The sequence below is a fragment of the Hyperolius riggenbachi genome, chromosome 5 (genome assembly GCF_040937935.1).
Source record: "Hyperolius riggenbachi isolate aHypRig1 chromosome 5, aHypRig1.pri, whole genome shotgun sequence".
In the NCBI taxonomy this organism is placed as follows: domain Eukaryota; kingdom Metazoa; phylum Chordata; class Amphibia; order Anura; family Hyperoliidae; genus Hyperolius; species Hyperolius riggenbachi.
The window spans coordinates 269,010,328-269,033,876 of record NC_090650.1 but is presented as its reverse complement, the minus strand read 5'-3'; the positions used below and the strand labels follow the sequence as shown (position 1 = coordinate 269,033,876).

At 43.3% G+C, this 23,549-nt stretch overlaps 1 protein-coding gene across 5 annotated transcripts in view; it reads right to left on the bottom strand.

The window, feature by feature from the left end:
* The window catches only part of PHACTR1 (phosphatase and actin regulator 1), a 455,927-nt gene extending 432,396 nt beyond the window's left edge, over positions 1 to 23,531 (bottom strand). The window contains exons 1-3 of one of the 5 annotated variants that reach the window (XM_068236910.1): positions 23,487 to 23,531; positions 21,503 to 21,601; positions 16,781 to 16,882 (exon numbers count right to left, since the gene is read on the bottom strand). In XM_068236910.1, the coding sequence (XP_068093011.1) occupies positions 16,781 to 16,882; positions 21,503 to 21,601; positions 23,487 to 23,520 (235 nt within the window). In that variant the 5' untranslated portion in view covers positions 23,521 to 23,531. Of the gene's footprint in view, positions 1 to 12,831; positions 12,850 to 16,780; positions 16,883 to 21,502; positions 21,602 to 23,486 lie in introns of those variants that run through there. The other 4 variants (XM_068236906.1, XM_068236907.1, XM_068236908.1 and 1 more) reach the window with 4 other exon arrangements.
* Positions 23,532 to 23,549: the final 18 nt, after the last annotated feature.

Sequence of the window (23,549 nt, the reverse complement as noted above, 5' to 3'; positions counted from 1 at the left end):
ACAAGCCTTTTATCTAAACTCAGGCCAAGTAACTGAGGCCTACTTAAATTCTAATAAAGTGCTGCTTCTCTGTAGCGCAGGTCAGGCGCTTCTGCCGCTGTTTCTAGTTCAAAAGTGGCTTGACCTGGGGAATGCGGCACCTGTAGCCCATTTCCTGCACACGCCTGTACACGGTGGCTCTGGATGTTTCTACTCTAGACTCAGTCCACTGCTTCCGCAGGTGTCCCAAGGTCTGGAATCGGTCCTTCTCCACAATCTTCCTCAGGGTCCGGTCACCTCTTCTCGTTGTGCAGCGTTTTCTGTCACACTTTTTCCTTCACACAGACTTTCCACTGAGGTGCCTTGATACAGCACTCTGGGAAAAGCCTATTCGTTCAGAAATTTTTTTTTGTGCCTTACCCTCTTGCTTGAGGGTGTCAAGGATGGCCTTCTGGACAGCAGTCAGGTCGGCAGTCTTACCCATGATTGCGGTTTTGAGTAATGAACCAGGCTGGGAGTTTTTAAAAGCCTCAGGAATCTTTTGCAGGTGTTTAGAGTTAATTAGTTGATTCAGATGATTAGGTTAATAGCTCGTTTAGAGAACCTTTTCATGATATGCTAATTTTTTGAGATAGGAATTTTGGGTTTTCATGAGCTGTATGCCAAAATCATCAATATTAAAACAATAAAAGGCTTGAACTACTTCAGTTGTGTGTTATGAATCTAAAATATATGAAAGTCTAATGTTTATCAGTACATTACAGAAAATAATGAACTTTATCACAATATGCAAATTTTTTGAGAAGGACCTGTACAAATACTGTAAGAAGTACATTTCTTCCGGAGTTAAATGAGCCATAAATTACTTTTCTCCTATGTTGCTGTCACTTACAGTATGTAGTAGAAATTTTCTTTATTTTTAAAAGCACTTGGTGAGTGGCAGTTGCTCTGTCCAACTGCCAAAAAAGTGTGCAGCGAGCAGGGAGGCTGGCCAGCATCTCTGTATAAATCTTTTTCAGGGAATGTCTTTATAAAGAATAAAGGCCATGCTGAGAATGCTCCATGCAGAGATGGACTAACCCAAAACAGATTTCTACTACCTACGGTAAGTGACAGCATCATAGGAGAAAAGTAATGTATTGCTCATTTTACTCTGGAAGAAATGTACTTCTTATTTGTATGTGCTTTAAATTTTTAGATTCTCAGGACAGTTCCTCTTTAACCACTTCACCACTGAGGGGTTTTACCCCTGAAACACCACAGCAATTTTCACCTTTCAGCGCTCCTTCCATTTATTCGTCTATAACTTTATTATTACTTATTGCAATGAAATGAACTATATCTTGTTTTTTTCGCCACCAATTAGGCTTTCTTTAGGTGGGACATAATGCCAAGAATTATTTTATTCTAAATGTGTTTTAATGGGAAAATAGGAAAAAATGTGGGAAAAAAATCATTATTTTCAGTTTTCGGCCGTTATACTTTTTAACCACCCTGGCGTTCTATTTTCCCAGGATTTCTGTGCAACAAGTGTTTCAATTAAATTCCAATAATTTTCAACCATTTTTTTTTTTTTGCAATTATTATTTTTTTTTTAATTGAATTCAATACAGGTTATTGTATTGAATTTAATTTAAAAAAAGTGTTTTCTGCAAGATGTTGATGAAGCTGTTGTCATCAACGCCGATGACCTTGGTGTCATTTACGCCGATCAACGGGGGACATGTGAGCGCCGAGGGAGAAGCAAAATCTGCCAAGGGACATGGAAGAAGGCACTGGGGAAGCTATCAGAGGTACGCGACGAGGGATCAGCACACCAATGGTGAGTATAAGACCCAGATGTATACGTAGCAAGATGTGCAGCCAGGTATAGTTAGCCAGATGTATAGCCAGATGTATAGGTAGTCAGATGTGCAGCCAGATATATAGTGAGCCAGATGTGCAGCCAGATATATAGTGAGCCAGATGTGCAGCCAGGTATATAGTGTGCCAGATGTGCAGCCATGTATAAAGTAAGCCAGATGTGCAGCCAGGTTTATAGTTAGCCAGATGTGCAGCCAGATATACAGTGAGCCAGATGTGCAGCCAGGTATATAGTGAGCCAGATGTGCAGCCAGATATATAGTGAGCCAGGTATTTAGCAAGATTTATAGCTTTCCAGATGTCCCCCCCCCCATCCTAGCACACTGTGGGTAGTGATCTGTGCCACCCACTGCGTGCAGAACAAGCATCCAGCCACCCTAGGGAATCCCTTGGCAGCAGCCAGAGGATCCCCCTCTGTGCGGGCGGGGGGATCCCCTTCAATGGTGGCTATGTGGGCGGGGGATCCCCCTCTGTGCGGGCGGGGGGATTTCCTTCAATGGTGGCTATGTGGGCGGGTAGGGGATCCATCTCTGTGCGGGCGGGCGGATCCCCCTTCAATGGTGGCTATTTGGGTGGCCTATCCCCCGTCTCCTCCCTCCCTCCTGATTCCGTCCCCCCCCCCCCCGTCTCAGCCCATTGAGGAATTAGGTGTACTCACCCGAGGGCTTTCTCCAGCGACGGCTGCAGCGCACTCCCTCCTCCATCTCTGAAGTCTCGTTCTCCGTACAGTTACATTACGAGACTTGGTGACGACACCAAGACTCGTAATGTAACTGTACGGAGAACGAGACTGCCACCCGCTAGTGCAATTCGGGTGAAATTAAAATACAGCTGAATTGCAGTGGTAGTAACCTCACATATACAGTGGGTTGCAAAAGTATTCGGCCCCCTTGAAGTTTTACACATTTTGTCATATTACTGCCTCAAACATGAATTAATTTTATTGGAATTCCACATGAAAGACCAACACAAAGTGGTGTACACATGAGAAGTGGAGCGAAAATCATACATGATTCCAAACATTTTTTACAAATAAATAACTGCAAAGTGGTGTGTGCATAATTATTCGTCCCCCTTTGATCTGAGTGCAGTCAGTTGCCTATAGACATTGCCTGATGAGTGCTAATGACTAAATAGAGTGCATCTGTGTGTAATCTAATGTCAGTACAAATACAGCTGCTCTGTGAGGGCCTCAGAGGTTGTCTAAGAGAATATTGGGAGCAACAACACCGTAAAGTCCAAAGAACACACAAGACAGGTCAGGGATCAAGTTATTGAGAAATTTAAAGCAGGCTTAGGCTACAAAAAGATTTCCAAAGCCTTGAACATCCCACAGAGCACTGTTCAAGCGATCATTCAGAAATGGAAGGAGTATGGCACAACTGTAAACCTACCAAGACAAGGCCATCCACCTAAACTCACAGGCCGAATAAGGAGAGCGCTGATCAGAAATGCAGTCAAGAGGCCCATGGTGACTCTGGACGGGCTGCAGAGATCTACAGCTCAGGTGGGAGACTCTGTCCATAGGACAACTATTAGTCATGCACTGTACAAAGTTGGCCTTTATGGAAGAGTGGCAAGAAGAAAGGCATTCTTAACAGAAAGCATAAGAAGTCCCGTTTGCAGTTTGTCACAAGCCATGTGGGGGGCACAGCAACCATGTGGAAGAAGGTGCTCTGGTTAGATGAGACCAAAATGGAACTTTTTGGCCAAAATGCAAAACGCTATGTGTGGCAGAAAACTGCACATCACTCTGAACACACCATCCCCACTGTCAAATATGGTGGTGGCAGCATCATGCTTTGGTGGGGGGGGGGGGGGGGGGGGGGGGGGCGGGGGTTGGGGTGCATCTCTTCAGCAGGGACAGGGAAGCTGGTCAGAGTTGATGGGAAGATGGATGGAGCCAAATACAGTTCAAACTTGGAAGAAAACCTCTTGGAGACTGCAAAAGACTTGAGACTGGGGCGGAGGTTCACCTTCCAGCAGGATAATGACCCTAAACATAAAGCCAGGGCAACAATGGAATGGTTTAAAACAAAACATATCTATGTGTTAGAATGGCCCAGCCAAAGTCCAGATCTAAATCCAATCGAGAATCTGTGGCAAGATCTGAAAACTGCTGTTCACAAACGCTGTCCATCTAATCTGACTGAGCTGGAGCTGTTTTGCAAAGAAGAATGGGCAAGGATTTCAGTCTCTAGATGTGCAAAGCTGGTAGAGACATACCCTAAAAGACTGGCAGCTGTAATTGCAGCAAAAGGTGGTTCTACAAAGTATTGACTCAGGGGGACGAATAATAATGCACACCCCACTTTGCAGTTATTTATTTGTAAAAAATGTTTGGAATTATGTATGATTTTCGATCCACTTCTCACATGTTCACCACTTTGTATTGGTCTTTCACATGGAATTCCCAAAAAATTGATGCATGTTTGTGGCAGTATTGTGACAAAATGTGGAAAACTTCAAGGGGGCCGAATACTTTTGCAACCCACTGTATCCAGCACTGCCATGCGGTGGTGTTACTCGGCAGTAGAAGACTGCAACATGTCGAGTCTGAGCATGGCTGCAGCCGCACTCAGATGTGACTCTATTGGGGGGGGCACTCCTGTCTAGCACGTGTACCAAACGGTAACCTGCGCCCGGCTGGTGAAGGAGGACAGCTGACACCGCCTGTCAGCTGCCCATGTGAAAAAGGCCTCACCGTGGCTCTATTTGATTGGTCTGTTTTCAAACTGCATAAAATCAACTCAGAATTTTTTGTATCTCACTGCCTACCCCTACCATGCTAATCCTGTCTGATTGTTTGTTGTGCTGCTTTTCCTGCTATCCTGAACAGAACAGAACCATGAGTGAACCTTAATTGATCTTCCTCTTCCCATTACTTCCCTAATGTGCCCTGTTCTTGCTCCCACCTGTCTGTACCTGCGCTACAATATAGGGAACTAGTTGCTCACAATAGCCAACTCTGCTTACTTACAACACTGCAACTGCATCCAGATAATCTGTTGTGTTCTGAGCTGATAATGGAAAAGACCGTCTACTGTCTGCAGCATAGCACCATCTAGCGACCACAAGGTGCAACAGTGCATTCAATATACTAACTGCTCTGGCTGCTGTGGGAGATAAGCCCTAATATTACAGTATTTGCAGTTGCAAATAGGTGTGAACAGGAACAGAAGAGGTGTAATGGGGTAGTTTACCCTTTAAAGCTAAACTTCAGTGGGTGTGATATAAAAACTATAAATCTAATAATGTGCTAAGTATAATAATAATAATAATAATAATAATAATAATAATAATAATAATAATAATAATAAAGTAAAGAAGAAAAAAAAAAGTATTTAAATATACAGCCACTAATATCTCCAAAGCAGCTCAAGAACAAATTCTGATGTTGTTCAGAAGTTGAAGGGTGCCGCTGTGAGTCTATTAGGCTAAACACATAACACATGATTGTACCTGACTGCAGGAGTAAAAGCAATAACATGAGCTAACCTAGTTGTCCAACCTATTGGCTGGGGAAGGTGTTTGTTCAGGCTATCTTTGCACAGCTACAAGGAAGGAAGGGATTGGATAACCTGTTGATGAACTATTTGAATCAAATCTTGGGAAACGGACAAATCATTTGTCAGCTAAGGCATTTCCTACATGTTGTATTTCATGACTGATCACAAAGCCTACATTTCGCTGTGAGTCTCCTAATTTCTTGGAAATACTTGTACCATGAACCTTATTACCTTCTTGCAAAATTCTGATTGAGGGGAGCTAAATGTATTTAAAACATCCTAAAAAAGTATTTTTGCCCTTTCTATCCATCTGATGGTTCCAACTTCAAGTCTGGGTGAAATAGCAAGAAATCTCTCCAGTTTTCCATTCCACCTGACCATCAGGAAAACATGCTTTGGTGTAATTCCCTCACCAATACTTCCCATTATTTGGTTATGCCATGGCTTCAAGATCATAACCCACAGATCTTCTCCCTAGCCAATCATTACTTTTATTTCTCATCTCACAAACCCTCTCCTCAGAGTGTCCATTTACACAGAACACTGTCACATACAAATCCCATGCCCATCTCTCTGCCTCTGTCGTCTCTGCCTGTTACTTTTCCTTGCTGCTGGTAACATGAATCACTTAACCCAGGGCCATCTCACAGACCTTATTCCACTCTGGTAACCTCTACATCCTGCTTTGACAGTCTTCACTGTCCCCTACTCTCTAAAACCTCTAATCTGAATATCCTAATTAACATTGCCCTTCTTCACAGTCTCCCCCCTCCTATATCTGGTGCCCTCTGGAATGCCTGGCCCACATCCATGACCTTTTCATTTCCAACTATTTCACCTTCTTGGGGCTCTGCGAGACATGGCTAACTCCATCTGATATTGTGTCTCCAGCTGCCTTCTCTAGTAGTGTAGCATACATGTGAGAAGACCATGGGGACATTTGGGTGCAGGGTAAAGACAAATAACATCACCCCCTGAACTATCTGTTCTCCTGCCAATTTTTTTTTATATATTTCCCTACTGTAACCCTAAATCCAAATTTCTGCGCCACCTTTCTTTCTATATTTCAGGCTTCGGCTACTGCAAATTATCGTAATTCGGGCTCCAGCTCTTTCCGGGACCAAATTACACAGGTAGTGCCACTATAGCCGTAATTCACATTATGGCCTATGGCGGCACCCAAATTACTATTTTGCATATGGTATACTTTAGTCAGACTCCTAGATCTGGTTAGAGATGGCCCGAACCTCTAATTTTAGGTTCGCGAACCTCCGCAAACATTCGCGAACTTGTAAACTTTTGCGAACCGCAATAGACTTCAATGGGGAGGTGAACTTTGAAAATTAGAAACATTTATGCTGGCCACAAAAGTGATGGAAAATATGTTTCAAGGGGTCTAACATCTGAGTTTTTGCATGGAGGAGTTGGATAGACGCCAAAAGTCACCGGGGAAAATCTGGATTTGACGCACAGCAGCGTTTTAAAGGCAGAAATCACAATGGGCTTGATTCACAAAGCAGTGCTAACCTACTTAGCACGTCTAAAGTCTTTAGACGTGCTAACCAGGGTGCTAAGTAGGTTAGCATCGGATTTCTCAATCAGATCGCGCGCAAAGTGTTGCGCGCAAAGTTTTACGCGCGCAAAGTCCTATGCACGCGCTAAGTCCCATAGGCTTTAATGGGCACTTCGCGCGGAGCGCCCTGCGCTCTGTGCAGTGCGCGCATAAAGTTTTACGCGCGAAAAGCTGGTTTAGACGTGCTAAGGGGGTTTTCACAGGCATACTAATAGTTAGCACCGCTTTGTGAATCAAGCCCATAGAATGCTAAATTGGAGGCCTAAAGTGCTTTAAAACATCTTGCATGTGTATACATCAATCAGAGTGTAATTAGAGTACTGCTTCACACTGACACACCAAACTCACTGTGTAACGCACCGCAAACAGCTGTTTGTGTTGTTACTGCCATGCTAGACTGGTGCGCACCATGGCGAGAGTGCAGGCGATAGCGGTTTTCAAGCCCATATGGTCGCCAAGCTGAGGTAGCTCAATGACAGAACAACAGTGATTGTCCAGCTGATCGAATTTGGTCTGTCCACAATAAAGCACCGACCTTATTATCTTTGGTGTGCCACCCCTCAAGACACTCATATAGCCGGCGGTCATTGGTTCATTATGATACGCAAGCCCCTTCACTGCGGCAAGATAACGATCACGAAGGGGAATTGACACATGTACATGCCTTTTTGTTTTGTTGTAGCAGCTGCAGTGCAGCCAGCAATATTAGGCAGGCATGTATACACACCAGAAAAACTATTATAGCAGCCACTGCTAGCAGCTGCCTTAAAAATTCAGGAATCCGCCTGGAGTCCCGGTGGACCCTGTTGGTGGTGGCGGTCACACGGCGTGCAGGCAGAGATGCTTAGTGTGGGAACTGACTTAGTCTTCGGGCAGACCTGATCGTGCTTTGCAGACCAGGCATCTGTGGTCAGATGGACGCTTGACCCAACGCTGTGTGCCAGAGATGTCACCACTTGCCTTTCAACATCTCGGTTCAGTTTAAGTATCGCCTTTTTTGAGAAAAAATTGCGGCCTGGTATCTTCCACTGCAGTGTGTGGCTTTGTAAGGTAGTTGTCCCTACGCGGGTCTTGGTCTTTCCACGGCTCAATTTTTCGGTGGCAGAGAGTACAGATGGCATTGCTCTCATCTGAGGCAGACACACAAAAAAATGTCCACACCGCTGAGCCCTGGGGTGATGGCACTTTGGTGGTGGCGGCCGACTGAGTGTTAAGTGGGGTGCCAGAATCAGAGCAGGAGGAGGAAGATAAGTCACGCTTCCGTGCGGAAGCTGAGAAAGATGAGGTGTTCTGTGTTAAATAGTCAACTACGTCCTGACAATATTGGGGGTTGATGGCACGTGCCTTCTTCTGAACACTGTACTTTGGTCGAGGGCCGCACAAAATCACGACAGCACGACCTCGAACAGACCTGCCAGGTGGCCTGCCTCTGCCTTTTGTTTTGTCCATATTGAGGGGGATGAAGTGAAAGGTATGTACTGACTAATACAATGTACGGTTACACAAGTGCAGTGAACAGGTATGCAGTGACTGCTGGTACAACAATGTGCGGCTACACAGGTGCAGTGAACAGGTTGTAGTGACTGGTATTGCATATATGCAGCTGCCTGTCACACATACACACAGACTGTAATGACAGGTGCAATGACTGGTGGTATTAATGCGTGCGCTCAAGTAGGTATAGGTAGGTAGGTGCACTGAACAGTGAACAGGTGCAGTGATTGGGATTAAAAATGTGCAGCTGCCTGTCACACACACAGGTAGTCACTGAATGTTCTGGGCCTGGCAGTGGCACAGTAGGAATTAAGGTGCCAAAGGCCAGCTGCGACTGACTGACAGGGCTGTATTTAATGCAAGTGGGCCACAAAAAAAAAAAAATAAAAAGATCACAAGAACAACATTAGCTCTCCAAAGAGATGTTGAGGGGTGCTTTTTTAGCAATAATAATCAGAAGCTAAGAATCCTACAAGAGCCTAACTATGCTTTCCCTATAGCTCTCTCTGCAGCAGCTCTCCCTTCTCTAATGACTGTAGCCACACGAGTGAGTGAAAAGGCTGATGGGGAGTGGGGCTCCAGGTGGGAGTGTAGCCTGATTGGCTACAATGTGCCTGCTGACTGTGATGTAGACGGTCAAAGTTGACCCTAATGATGCACTATGGGGGCAAATCGAATTTCCGCAAAAGTCTGCGGTTCTCCGCGAACCACGGAACAGTTCGGGCCATCTCTAGATCTGGTGGCAAGCATGGTGGTGTGGTGAGTATTCTCTTTAATGAACACTGTTTCTATACCACTTACACCTGTGCCTTGACTGTTTCTAAGGTTTTGAGGTGTATGCTATCCGTCTTCTCTCCTCACCACTTCCAGATTGCAGTCATCTACAGTACTCAGGGGAGGACTGGCTAGGGGGGAAGGGGGGAGATTTCCCCCCAGGCTGCATCTCATTTAATGATTTAGGGCTGGTGCATGGCCTGCTGCATTCAGGTTTTTGTATAAGACAATGTGAACCACTAGGCTGACTGAGGAAAATAAAAGCCCAATTAGCAATTAGAGGGTGGGAAAGGTAGTAAATATACACAGCATGATGCAGAGCAGAGGCTTGCCTGGAGGGTCCATGGGAAAAAAATTGTCTGCTCTCTCACCATCATATCTCCCATTTGTCCCTCTTTTGAAGGGACAATCCAGTCCCTCTTTGGATATAAGTGTGTGTGTGTGTGTGTGTGTGTGGTGGGTGAGTCTTGGGGAATTAAGGTGGCCATACATCTGTTGACTCAACTGTTTTGATAATTACTATCCAATTGGATGAAAATCGGTACTGCCACAAACATGCCTAATCAATGATTTGACTGTTTTCAGGCAGAAATTGGTTGAATTTGAGTGCTGGGGAAGCTGAGGCTGATGTGGTTGATCCGGTGCGCAGCGGTAACCGCGTGCGATACTCACAGCCAACGGACACAACGGAAACCCCTGGCTGTCATCCCTCCAAATGTATTATGTGACCCCCAATGCCTGAGCATTTATACTTTACCTGTCATGCTGTCCTGCAAGTGTCCTTGCTGTATTTCCGTATGGGCACCCCATGTGACTAGCAGCATATAGAAAGTGGGGCGCATGTGTGATGCCATTTGGGCTGAGGCTGCCATGAACGTGGGCCTCTAGTTTGTGTTTTCCCCCCAGGCCTAAAGGTCCCAGTCCTCTCCTGGAGACCAGGGTTTGAATCTCTGCTCTGCTTGTTCAGTAAGCCAGCACCTATTCAGCAGGAGACCTTAGGTAAGTCTCCCTAACACTGCTACTGCCTAGAGAGCGTGTCCTAGTGGCTGCAGCTCTGGCGCTTTGAGACCGCCAGGAGAAAAGCGTGATATAAGTTTTTGTCTTTAATATACAGTGGTGTGAAAAACTATTTGCCCCCTTACTGATTTCTTATTCATTTGCATGTCTGTCACACTTAAATGTTTCTGCTCATCAAAAACCGTTAACTATTAGTCAAAGATAACATAATTGAACACACAATGCAGTTTTAAATGATGGTTTTTATTATTTAGTGAGAAAAAAAAACTCAAAACCTACATGGCCCTGTGTGAAAAAGAAATTGCCCCCTGAACCTAATAACTGGTTGGGCCACCCTTAGCAGCAATAACTGCAATCAAGCGTTTGCGATAACTTGCAACGAGTCTTTTACAGTGCTCTGGAGGAATTTTGGCCCACTCATCTTTGCAGAATTGTTGTAATTCAGCTTTATTTGAGGGTTTTCTAGCATGAACCGCCTTTTTATCAAAACAGTTGAGTCAACAGATGTATGGCCACCTTAATTCCCCAAGACTCACCCACCACACACACACACACACACACACACACACACACACACACACACACACACACACACACACACACACACACACACACACACACACACACACACACACACACACACACACACACACACACACACACTTATATCCAAAGAGGGACTGGATTGTCCCTTCAAAAGAGGGACAATTGGGAGATATGATGGTGAGAGAGCAGACAATTTTTTTCCCATGGACCTTCCAGGCAAGCCTCTGCTCTGCATCATGCTGTGTATATTTACTACCTTTCCCGCCCTCTAATTGCTAATTGGGCTTTTATTTTCCTCAGTCAGCCTAGTGGTTCACATTGTCTTATACAAAAACCTGAATGCAGCAGGCCATGCACCAGCTCTAAATCATTAAATGAGAGGCAGCCTGGGGGGAAATCTCCCCCCTTCCCCCCTAGCCAGTCCTCCCCTGCTGGTCTCCCGTGTCAGAGGCAAAGCCCTTATCCATTACACAATCCAGCCACAGCCCATAGTAACTAGGAACCCCAGATCTATATAAACCAGGGTCACCCGATCCACCGCAGAACCACTAAGATAACTTTTCCTGCATTATTTGAAGGTGTGCACACAAGTACCTTATTCTGGATCTGTTATCTCTTGAGTCCATTGAGAATAAACAATTTCAAAGAATTCTATCAGTTTCATTTTATATAACTGGTCCAGTGGCGTAGTAATAAGGGTTGCAGAGGTAGCGACCACATCGGGGCCCTTGGGTAAGAGGGGCCCAGAAGGGCCCTCCCTCAACCAAAATATTACCTCTTTATTAGCCCTGTTCTGGTAAAAATCACTTCTGTAGATGCTTTAAATAGTAGTAATCATTAACAAACTGTTCCCCACCCCCTATTGCAACTCTGACACTGTGGAAATCCTTGGCAGGTTTTGGTGCGCCATATCAATTGTTGTTTATAGAGTGCTTGGGGGGCCCCAAGTAAAACTTGCACCGGGGCCCATAGCTCCTTAGCTACGCCACTGAACTGGTCATTGTTTCTCTTTTTATGCACACCTTCAGATAATGCAGGAATGTTTGTGGTTCTGTGGTGGATCGGGTAACCCTGGTTTATATAGATCTGAGGTTTCTTAATTACTAAAGGTTTCATGCATTATTGATTCTGAATAATGTTTGTATTTCTATTTTTAGATTTAGATGAATAAAGTATTGATTTTTCTTAAATCAAATTATAATCGAGGTATGGTAATATCTCATAACCAGTCCCTTATTCTAGTAAAGGCTAGTGAGTTCCATAGATCCTGCGCCCAGGCTGAGACCATGTCACCCACTGCTGCCTGGATCATAATACTGTAGATCTGGTATGCTTTAATTTTTTGAAGGCTACTTTTACTTTGTAGAGTGCTGTGTTGATGTCTACTTTAAATTTTATCCATCTCTCTCATTGAATGTAGTTTTTACAGTAGGTTACAAAAGCCTGGTGGAAATTGAGAAACGGCATAGTATTGAATTGCTGGTACAGAAATAACATCTACACATCATAGTGGTGTACCATTTCAACACAGAGGGCATATTACACGTGTAAAATGATAAACTTCAAGTGTAATCTAATGAATAGATCCGACATAAGAGCATAAGCAAAAATGTGAACGGCATGATAAAATAGCCTAAGAAGATAATAATAAAGTTACTTGGCAAGGCATAGCTACTAACTGATAATAGTAAAATAATGTAAATATAATATTGAGAAATAGATAAATGTTTTTGTGCTGCGTTCTAAAGTATGATGAGATAATGATTCATTTGGCTGAACACATTACATGAATTAAAGTATATACTCTATTTGATCTTTCTCCTATCCGTGATCTGCTAGTAAGTGGAAACAGTGGCAAAAGATTGTCAGTCACACTGCTAGGATACAGGCACCTACAATCTAAATCAACATCTGTTTTGTTAGGTCATTGGTCAGGATATAGTGACTGTCAAATATGAATTAAAAGACAATTACTATGACAATTAACCAGTAAATGGAACAATAAAAATTAATCAAAATACTCCTAAACTGCTAACATTCTGATGAAGCATGACAAAGGGCTTATGGAAAGATTACCAATTCTGTAAGCATATCTGGGATTCCAGTATGGAAGATCTTCCTTCCTTTAAAAAAGACTAGGTCAGCAAGAAAGAGAGGTCAGGGCAATGCTCTACAACAAAGATAAAAACAAAAATGCTTTTAGCAGGAAGGATGAACATTTGTAAGACATTTATTACTGTCTTTCTACTCATTGAGACAATACTGATTTCCTGTCCTAATGAAAGGGTAACCATGAACAGAAACCACCCCCATCCTCATATCTGCGAAACTGACAGTAATAAAAATGTGATGGATGGTTGTTCCAACCAGCCTCAAGACTGTGTTTTTGCGTTTTACTCCTTAGGCAGGCTCCCTTGTGTTGCCTCTCTTGTTGTGCAGCCTTTCTCCATATCCATGTTCAGCAGGTCCTTTCATCCATGTGTGGCAGTCCTCCCTTCCATGTGCTCAGAAATGGATTAAGATGTAATGGGGCCCCAGGCAAGGTAGTAGATTTGGGGCCCCCTTGTGGCCCTTTTGAAAAGCTGAAGTGGAGGGAGGTCAAACAAGGTGGCAGGTTGGTCCTTTAACACTGTGATGATCCACTCAGCTGGCTGCACAGGCAGACAGCTGTTTGTCCATTCCTCTAGTCTGTGGGCTGCAGGTCTCTGGAACAGAGACCTGTCTTTCCATTGCAAGTTTCTGGTCTGTTCTCTTGCTGGGGAATTTGCATACATTCGTTATGCAAATCCCCTACCTGCCTTCTTTGATGACTGGCACTATAAGAGCTTTATGTTTCCCAGAAGGCTTTGCTGGTCATTTCCCTTCCATGGTCTGTTCCTGATGGACACTGCTGGAGTGTCAGCCGTCGCTATCTAGTATAGTTAATTCCTGGGGGTTGCTTTAGGCTCCCCTTCTAGCCCAGTCAGGTTGTTTTATCTGTTTTGTTTGTCTGTTGCGATTGTCCTGTCCCAGCGGTGGTCGACAAGGAAATCGTTCTGATCTCTGTTCTTGGAGTATAGCTGGTGCAGCGGTTGCTACCAGCTATCTCTTCAGATCTGTCTCCTTGGATCGCGCTAGCCACTTTTCGCTAGCGCTGTGGATCCTTCTGTTCTGTCTCCTTGGATCGCGCTAGTCACTTTTCGCTAGCGCTGTGGATCCTTCTGTTCTGTCTCCTGGGATCGCGCTAGCCACTTTTCGCTAGCGCTGTGGATCCTTCTGTTCTGCTACTCTGTACCTGGATCGCGCTAGCCACTTTTCGCTAGTGCTGTGGATCCTATCTCTCGCTTGTCCCTGTTTTCGTGTGTCTGTCTTGTCTGCTACGACCGCTTGCTGAAGGATCGGTGAGGTAACCATTAAGCAAGCGTTCGCGTCCTCTGTTTCATGTTTGTCTGTCGATGGTTAGTTAGGCGTGCTTGTCTCTATTGTGCTTATCACGTGGAGACCGCACATAACCGCGTGCACTGTTGCGAATGAGTGCGGTGTTCGCGGTTAGCTAGCGTTTGTTATTTTCCATATCTCCTCATTGTATTATTTGCTGTGCCTTTGCTACCCTCGTGCCCTGTTTTGCTCAGTCTTGTGTCTCTGTCGGCAATCGCCATTCTTGCGATTGCATTCCCACTTCGTTTCCGCCGTTGTGTGTTCACCGTCGCTGGGTGGCGACTAGTTTGGTGGACACACATTGGTTCTGTCCCTTTGCTCTGTTTCTTGTGGGCTATCCAGCCCTGCCTGATCGTACCTTGTCCTGGATCTGTACAATTCCCGTCTGGCATCTGTGGCTGTCCAGCGACTGTGTTCGCCTGCACTCCACAGCGCCATCTGCCGGAGGGAATTGCCCTCTGCGGGTGCATAGCACCTAGCCTGGGTGTCCTCAAATATACGCTTGTGGAGGAAATCCGCCGCGTCAGCGCACGTCTGATGCGCTGACCGCGAATACGATTCCACATTCGTTACAAACACCCACTAGGCCCCAAACTCTTATCTAGGTTGATGATCCTGCTCTGCATGTGCTTATGCTTTCTTATGTACAGCAGCAATAGCTTCTATTTCCCAATTAACCAACCATGGCCCATATGCAATTAATTTTTTCATCTGAGTTATCTCCCAGGATAGAATTTTCATCTTCTCTGGAAACTAAATTTTCAGCATTTTACAATTGAAAAAGTACCCAAAAGTTGGTGAAAAAGTACTATAAAATGTATTTTAAATATTTTCTTGCTTGGTGGTGACTTAAAAAGCATTTTATGACAAGTAGTAAAACTATCACCTAGGAGAAAACTCAGGAGAAAAACTGAATTGCATATGGGCCCATGTGTAGCAGGAGCAGCTTCCCCAGGCCTCTCTTCCATGTGCACCTTCTATGTGCATCAGCTCCCCCTTCTGCAAACAGTAGCCCCACTTCTATGAGATGTCTCTTTGAAAGCAGCTCCCTCTGTCCACTATTCTCATTCGAAGCGCAGTTTCCAACCATAGTGCTTCATCACCACTCCTCCCATAACTAGCATGCTCTCCATGCCATGGCATATTTGGCCTTTGCAGAAATCCAGCCCTAACTCTTCCCCATTCTATCCAAAGCTTTTTCAGTTGTATGCTCTGGGGCTGTTTCCTTTCTGGTCCTAGTTTTACTTCATTGTGAGCCAGTGACCTGAAACAAGCATGCACATATGATTGTGCCAGCACTCTGTATTCACTTTCACCTACCCAGCCTATCCATTCATTCAGCAAGCAGGAAGTTGAACCCGGAGTGATGTCTGCATGTGGGTGAACAGAGGCTGAGGTGGCTACTAGATTCAGGTTAAGCTTCAGTGACTGCGGTCATATTTGCCTTTGCACAGACTTGTTGCTGGGAAATACTCCACAGTGCTAATGTAGATGACAGGGATGGGGAAAACTGTAAGTACCGTTGTAGTGCTGCATGAGCCTGGTCTTAGTTTAGTAAGTTTAACCTCACTTTAGGGTTGTGAAAATCTCTATATAGAAATCTGATTTATCTGTTGTGTAGTAAGCCCTCTGCTGGTAGATTGTATATAGAAGTTTTGCTCACTGTGTCAGAGCCCTCTGATTTTCTTGTGTCTGGCCCAGATCTCCAAATGTAGCTCTCAAGAAAGCAAGGATCAGCATGATATGGAACAGTCAGTGCTGAAGCTTTAAAAGAAAGTGGTCCTAATGGGCGTTTTAGTCAGACAGTGCTTGCCTTAAGTTAACCTTTCACCTCTGCTAACACTGGAAAAATTACAAAAATAATTGGTGACAATTCGACATGTGAACTGTGAGGGATATGGATGCTGCCATATTTATTTCCTTTTAAACAATACCAGTTGCCTGGCAGTCCTGGTGATCTCTCTGGATACAGTAGTGTCAGATTCTCACACCTGAAACGTGTGGCTAATCCAGTTAGTCTTAAGTCAATAGCATCTGATCTGCATGCTTGTTTAGGGTGTATATCTAAAAGTATTGGAGGGGCAGACGATAAGCAGGACAGCCAGGCAACTAGAATTGTTTTAAAGGAAATAAATATGGAAGCTTTCTCAAGTCAAGTGTCTTTTAAAGGAAACAGGTAAATAAAGATAAAGTTATACATGTATATATTTTGGTGGGGTATTGGGGAAGAACTTGCTGCCCAGTTCCATTAAGGGGAGGACAGAAGGGATCTCAAGACTTACTGACTGGTTCACACTGCTGCAAGAGTTTTTTAAGCACCAGTGATTTTAAAAGCTCTTGCTAATGCAATGCTATGGGGGATTTCTATAAAATCACATCACTCAGGTGAGAACACACACATAGCATTACATTAGCAAAAGCTTTTAAAATCACATGCACTTAAAAAAGCTCTTGCAGTGTCAATCAGCCCTGTATGCATTGGAAAAAAAAAACAGAAATAGCTAAAAAAAATATCTACGTATTCTCTAAACAGTATACTATCTTCATTTGCTCTATCTGTCATCCTTACAAAGCTATTCAATTAATAATTCTTAAATCTAGAACTGACCTTTGAAAAAGTTATAGTTGTCATGACAACCCTTTCCTTGATGATTCATTCCAGTAATGTCTGGCTGTTGACGCAGATATGTATCATTTCTTAAACTGCATCCTTCATAAATACAGGAAAGCAGTGAAAGAGGCTATGATGTAGCAGCTTGACTCACACACATAATGTATTAAAAATAAAGGACTTCTGACACTGCCATCTAACATTAGATTTACCTGCTATAAAACATAAACTGCTTAGAATACACAGCAGCGTTGGTGATAAAACCTAACTGCAGCCACAATGTTATTCAGGTGAACAACAAAGCAGCATTGACTTTTACTAATCGAAGCTCCTCTGCATCCTCAGAGGTATGAACCTTCTCACAAGGGGCTTTAGGTGGGTGCGTTGGAGAAATTAATTAATGCTTTTCTGAAAGTCCATGAGTACCAGCATATTGCTATCCATTCCAGTATCCTGGTGCTACGGAATGGTATGTGTACATGAAAAAAAAAGTGCCTGGGAAAAAAGGTGCAGGGGGTTGCCGCTAGCAGTATACAGGGGTGTAACTAGAAATCACTGGGCCCCCCTGCAAAACTTTGGATGGGGCCCCCTGATACATTGACCCCCCTTCTCTGCCACTTTCTGCACATGTAAACTGAGAGCCAATGTTATTCAATTGGCTAGTGCACACTTGAATGTGTTTTCCCTGTGCAGATAAAAGCAGATAGCACTGTAGGCATTTTCTCCATCAATTACATTATCTCTGTGATAAAACGTGCATGTTTTCACACATACATGTTGTAAACGCATATGATATGATGGAGCAGAACAGGCTCTGTTGACTTCTCCAGCACCACTACAGTACAGAGCACTTAGGAAAGGGTAGAGAGGCTGGGGTAAGGATGTTGTACACAAGACACCGCTGAACACTGAACAGGGATTGTCTACAAATCTTTGTCTGCAAAACTTTGTATGATTTCTTATCAGTGGCTGAGCAGATGCAGTCATTAGAACAATTGTGCAGAGAGCGGAAAGTATTTTCTCTCCGTGCCCTAAGTTGTCAGTCTCTCATGACAGGAAAAAAAAGTCTCTCCCCACCAGGCCCCCTGCGGCTTCTGGCCCCTCCTGCAGCTGCATCCCTTGCTGGGTCTATTGTTGTGCCCCTGGTAGTATATTGTTAAAATTACTGATATTCTACTACTGAATTCCAATAGTAAAATGTCTGTAATCTTAAAGGAATACTATTGATTCACATATTTTTTTCAATTGACACAGGAATTGTTTGGGAAGTGCTGCTAAGTACTGGTGTATACATTTTAGTAGCAACCTCTTTGTTTACTGTTATCAAAATACTTTCAAACTTTACTGACGCCAAAACTGACGGCAGACTGAGCCATGAGGAGAGGGGAAATTCCCCTCACACTTGATCAGTTAACTCTATGTGTAACTCTGTGTGTGACAGAGAGAAACAGCAGCAGCTTCTCTGTCCTGTGTTTCTGACTGAAGTGTCTGAAGAGAGCAGAGGAAATGTAACTAATTGTCACAGCTTTTCATACTGTTTTTGCTTTCAGAGTTTAATATGTTTGATATTTGCTTTCTGTAGTCTGATACAATGCAATTGATTTGTCCCAATATAGCTAAATCCTACCCTCAATAAATTACAGCTTTTGCCTCTGATATTTACCATGAAAAGTAGGAAAATGTTTATACAGCTACTTAGACATTATTTGTACATTGTCATTTTAGAACACTTGGGTATTGATAGTATTCCTTTAACTGATGTTTTACTATGACTAAACCTAACCCTACTCTCATATACAACCATCCCTCTACCTATGCCTACCCTTAACCACCCTGGTGTCTCCTAACTCTTACACATCCCCCCGTAATGCCTAACCCCCCAGGTGGTGCCTTAACCTCTCTCTTGCTGCAGAGCTGGTGTAGTCCATGATGGAGCGGCTTTTGGCAGGTGAGATAAGTACAGTAAAAATTAACTCGCTCAAGATAATTTAACACTCTGGATGATTCATGATGCATCAGAACAGGTCTACACATGCTAGATTATTTACAGCAATGCCCTTCCTGAATCTCTAATGACCATCTCAGTGGTCCCCCCTCTGCCATGTATGCCATTCAGAAACAAGAAGAAAAACAAGCTAGACACTTCTGAGCTCTTTGTGTTGCTGGGTTGCGTAGCAGTTACACAATATAGTTACAGCCTTGCTTGAATGTAACGTTTGCTTTGTTCCTATTAATAATAGAACCTTAGTGCATATTATATAACTCCATCATCACCCTCTCCCTCCGCATTGCTCCAGTAGTTTTTATGAATTGTCTACATGGAGCCTTTTTGTATCACTTCCTACTCACAATTATTTCCACTTGTGTTGGCTTCATCTAAAATATCAGTCTTTCATAATCTAGCTTCAAAAATAACTTACTCTATGTATCAATTGCTGTACTAAAAACATTGTTTTAATTTAACAAGTGCACTAATTGCTTCTGTTTTTTTAGACTGTAGAAGAAGTGAATGAAAGAAGAGTATCCGAGGACTGGCATAACCTCTAAAAAGACATTTTGTAGTCTATTTTTATTACATATGACGGTTTTGTTGCTTTTTATCTCCTGGTGCTGCTGTCATCTGTGCGACACATGCAGAGCCTGAATAGAAACAATGTTCACTACTGCTTTAAAACACCCACAGATCTCTGCAGTGTAGAAAAACAGCAATGCATTCCCTGGCACACAATCACAGCCTGTTGATATAATTACCTTCTTGGACAATCAGATAATTACACAAAATGACTCTGAAGAATGCAACACTACTTTAGTAAGCATTGAGCATACATATTTCCCAATACATCAACAATGAGAGGTTAACTGTTCCAAGGCTGGCTGTGTGCTACGAGGGCCTGTCTAAACAATTCAAATAATAACCAATCAGGCCTTCACACTTCACACCTTCACACTCAGTGAATGCTGCTAACATGTCACGGCAGTTCTAAAATAAAATCTGAATCAGTTGCAAGCACCAGCCATAGAGGCTTGGTCATAGTATTAAAAGAAAAGATACATAGGGCACTATTAATTAAACTGTACCACTTAAGGTATTTACCATTATTCGTGTTAATTACCTCTAAGTTTTGCTGCTTTTCACTCATTGCATTCAGCTCATTCATTCAAGGTGTTGCTATGGAAACACCAATTTCAGTATTTTTGATTGGTAAATTATATTTTGGGTGCCTCATGCCTTTTTATATGCTTTTCCTGCACTTACCAGGTCTGTAACTAATGGGGGAGGGGGAGGGGGGGGGGGGGGGGGGGTCAGAAGAAGATAAGAGGATGGGGTCGACCAGGGGCTGAAGAGGAGGTTATCCAGGGGTTATAGAAGGCCTGTCTTTTTATTTGAGCTCCATGCCTACCCTAACACACATGTGTCATTGGGACATGGCTGTGTGAAGATGAGGAGAGGGACACTGAAGCAGATAGGAGAAGGGAAGACCGCTGTGCGCAGTCACTAGTGAATGTAACATTGGTGCCAGTGTTTCCTCCGGGAAACTCTGTATACAGTTGGGGTAGGTATGGGGGAATGGAGTTGGAGAGTTTGACCAAGGAGGGTACTGCACTGGGAAAATGGCAGCACTGACATAGGTGGGGTGGCACAACTGGGGTAAGATGGCTATACTTGGGGAGGGAGGGTGGAGGTGTAGTTTGAGCACAGGGATAGCCCAATAAAAGTTTTTGCAGTCAGACTGATTTGCAGTTTGGAATGAATTACAAGATTTTTACTATATGCAGGATGCCCTCTTAAAGTATACTTGAGGCAGATTCAGGGCAGAGTCAGATCATCCATAAGGCAAACCTAGGCAGTTGTCTAGGTCTTAGAGAGTGTAAGGGCCTGATTCTAAGTACTAAAAATGCCCTCTCTCCTGCCTCTCTGAGCCTCTCCCCCGCCTCCCTGTGCTCTCAGAGGAGAGCACAAAGCACTGTTTGCAGAGTTGTGGCCCCGGTGTCATGTCTATTTTTCCCCCCTTAAACAAGACTACAGGATTAAACTCTACAGGAACCGCGAGGAGCAGTGCAAAATTGCTTTACCTGATCCTGCTGCGCCTGCCACGTCTTCTCTCCCGCTGGATCAGGTAGTATGCTTTTTATAAAGGTATGCCACTAGCTTGGGTTTTCTTTAAGCCAGGTTTGCATCAGTCAGAAAGAAAGAAAATTGGTATCTGTCATCAGTTAAAGCCCTTATCTTGGCAAATGTTCCCTTCTCTCCCACTTGCAATATAACATTAAAGTTGTAAAAATACGATAAAAACCTTGATTCAGATCTGAACAGTGGCTGTCACATGACTTGGCTTCTTATAGTCCACAAGGTTTGTCAGCCTTTCAGGTAGCCTACAGCTGCAATCACGCCCCTTACTCCCCTGCAGGTGGAACCACACCATCCTATTACTCCAGTGGGAAGAGGGTTGAGTGACAGCTCATTTGTACACTCATCACACATCCTGATGAGCGGGGTGGGGAACAGCAGCTAGGCAATGCTTCTTCTCCCAGAGGGCATTGTTCCTCCACTAGAGTAGACTCAGGGAATGGGTAGTAGCAGAAGCGCTGGTGGTCCTGTAACTGTTTACACTTTTGACACCTGTAAGCCTATCTTGCAAGACTGATGGAAGGAGAGAAAACCATATGAATGATAGTGGCAGAAAGGAACTTAACAAAATTGGAGTGCGTTAAACTTACCTTGAGCTCCTTGAGTGAACAGGAGTCTTGGAATATAGTCCACATCCAAATAGTTTGTCATCTTGAGATATTTATGGGTGTCAACTAACCTAAAAAAACCTAACAGAAAAATAAAATGAATGGATACATATGTGTACATACATGTAATTAGTGGACAGTATCAGTATCATGCAAGCATACAATTGGCATCGAAAATCTAATAACAGAGTATACAACTATAAGGGAACTCAAACCTCTTCTTCAACCTCCCATGATTAAATTCATATGACAGTTAATTTGCATGAATGTAACAATGCAAAAACATTTTGTGCATTGCACATTGTATTTTTTGCAGTAAATATATGTATAGTGCCTGGCTGGCTGCATTGTGTATCTTGTTACTGCTCTTACTTTAAAGCGGTATCGTCACCATAAAAATCAAATTTCAACAGCAACTGGTCTGAGTGTATTAAGTGATAAAGATGCTAAGCCTGCATTCAAAACTTTCAAAACTTTTTCTGCTGTTATGATTTGGAGTTATCACATACTTAAGGAGCACTGGACCTTTAGTAGTAGTGCCAAAGAATTGCATGCTGGGGGTTCTTTTTATCTAAAATCTATTCCTCCTCTTCCCTTTATTTCCCTTCCAGCTGCTTATCTGAAACCTAATCCCCTACTAACTTGTGTTTACAAGCAAGGCTGAGGCGACTCAGCGATTGGAGGAGACAAGAAAAAAAAGTAAAGGGCAGAAATGACATCACAAGTTAGCCTTAACTGTGGGCAAAAGACATGGCCCCCACCAGGAACAGAATTCTCGTCATTTACTATATAACATTCACTGAAATCAAAACGTGGACAGTATAATACATGTGTTATGTAAGTAGATCAAGTATTTATCTACTTATATATGTGTTTTTTCCCCTGGCATAGTATGGCTGATCCTACTGCTTTAAGAGCAGACTACCTCACTTTACCGACTTCCTTCCTTGAAGAGAGATGAACTCTTTGCGCCCAGCACTGCTTCCTGATCATTTCCCTCCCTGCTCTGTGTATAAAAAAGTATTTACCCAATCCCACACTTTCACACCTGTGTTTATAGCATGCATGTTTACCTCTCATTAGTCTGCCCTGCCTGTAATTACAAATCATTTATCAGTGATCTTTTATTTAAACCTATATAAAGACATTGAGTAGGGTGTGATAAAAGTGACCTTTTATTTAACCCTATATGAAGACATTGAGTAGGGTGTGATAAAAAGCTAAATCCTTCTTTACATATTGTACAATGACATAGATATCTGAGCTGTATGTGCAATGCTGGCCACAAAGAGTTAATCTCTCATCAAGACAGGCAGAATGTGTGCACTGTCATCTCTGCACTTTTGGAAAGATTAGTTGCTCTGCCCCCTCTCATCTCACCCTGACTACCCCATGATGTGGGTGGTGGTGGTAGCAGCAATTTGCATGGATATATAAAATTGCAGTTTTATCTCAACAGGGTCAAGCCAGTGGGGTCTTTCAATATGTGTATTGCAAAAGATAAATAAACATGCTATGCACAAAACTGTGTGCGTTGGTAATTCATTAATGCAAATTTACTACCATATGCATTAAAAAATGGTAGGCAGAGAGGGGGGCTTAACTATTTTTAGATATGACGTATCTACCTAAACTGAGATTGATCTGTTATGGACCAATGCAGGTATTCATCTCTGTTAATTGTATTGTATCTTGTGATATAGCCTATTTACTGTATGCATATAGTGCCTATACAGACTGTACTGCAGTACTGATTATACTTTTATATTTATACCACTAGTTTAATCCTACCTCCATTTAGAGTTTGTCCACCCACAGGCAGAATCTGAGTTAGTGATGCTTGGCAGACACATTGATTCCTTTTATAAAAGTACCACCAACGCTATTGTAGTTAAATGATGATTAAAGTTTAGTGGAGAGAAGGCAGTCTAGCACATTATATTGTCACAGCCTGCAATCATCCTACCTTTTAAAAACAACTTCATAAAGATGTTGCCCATAAAAGCAGTGTTAAGTATGGTTATTGAAG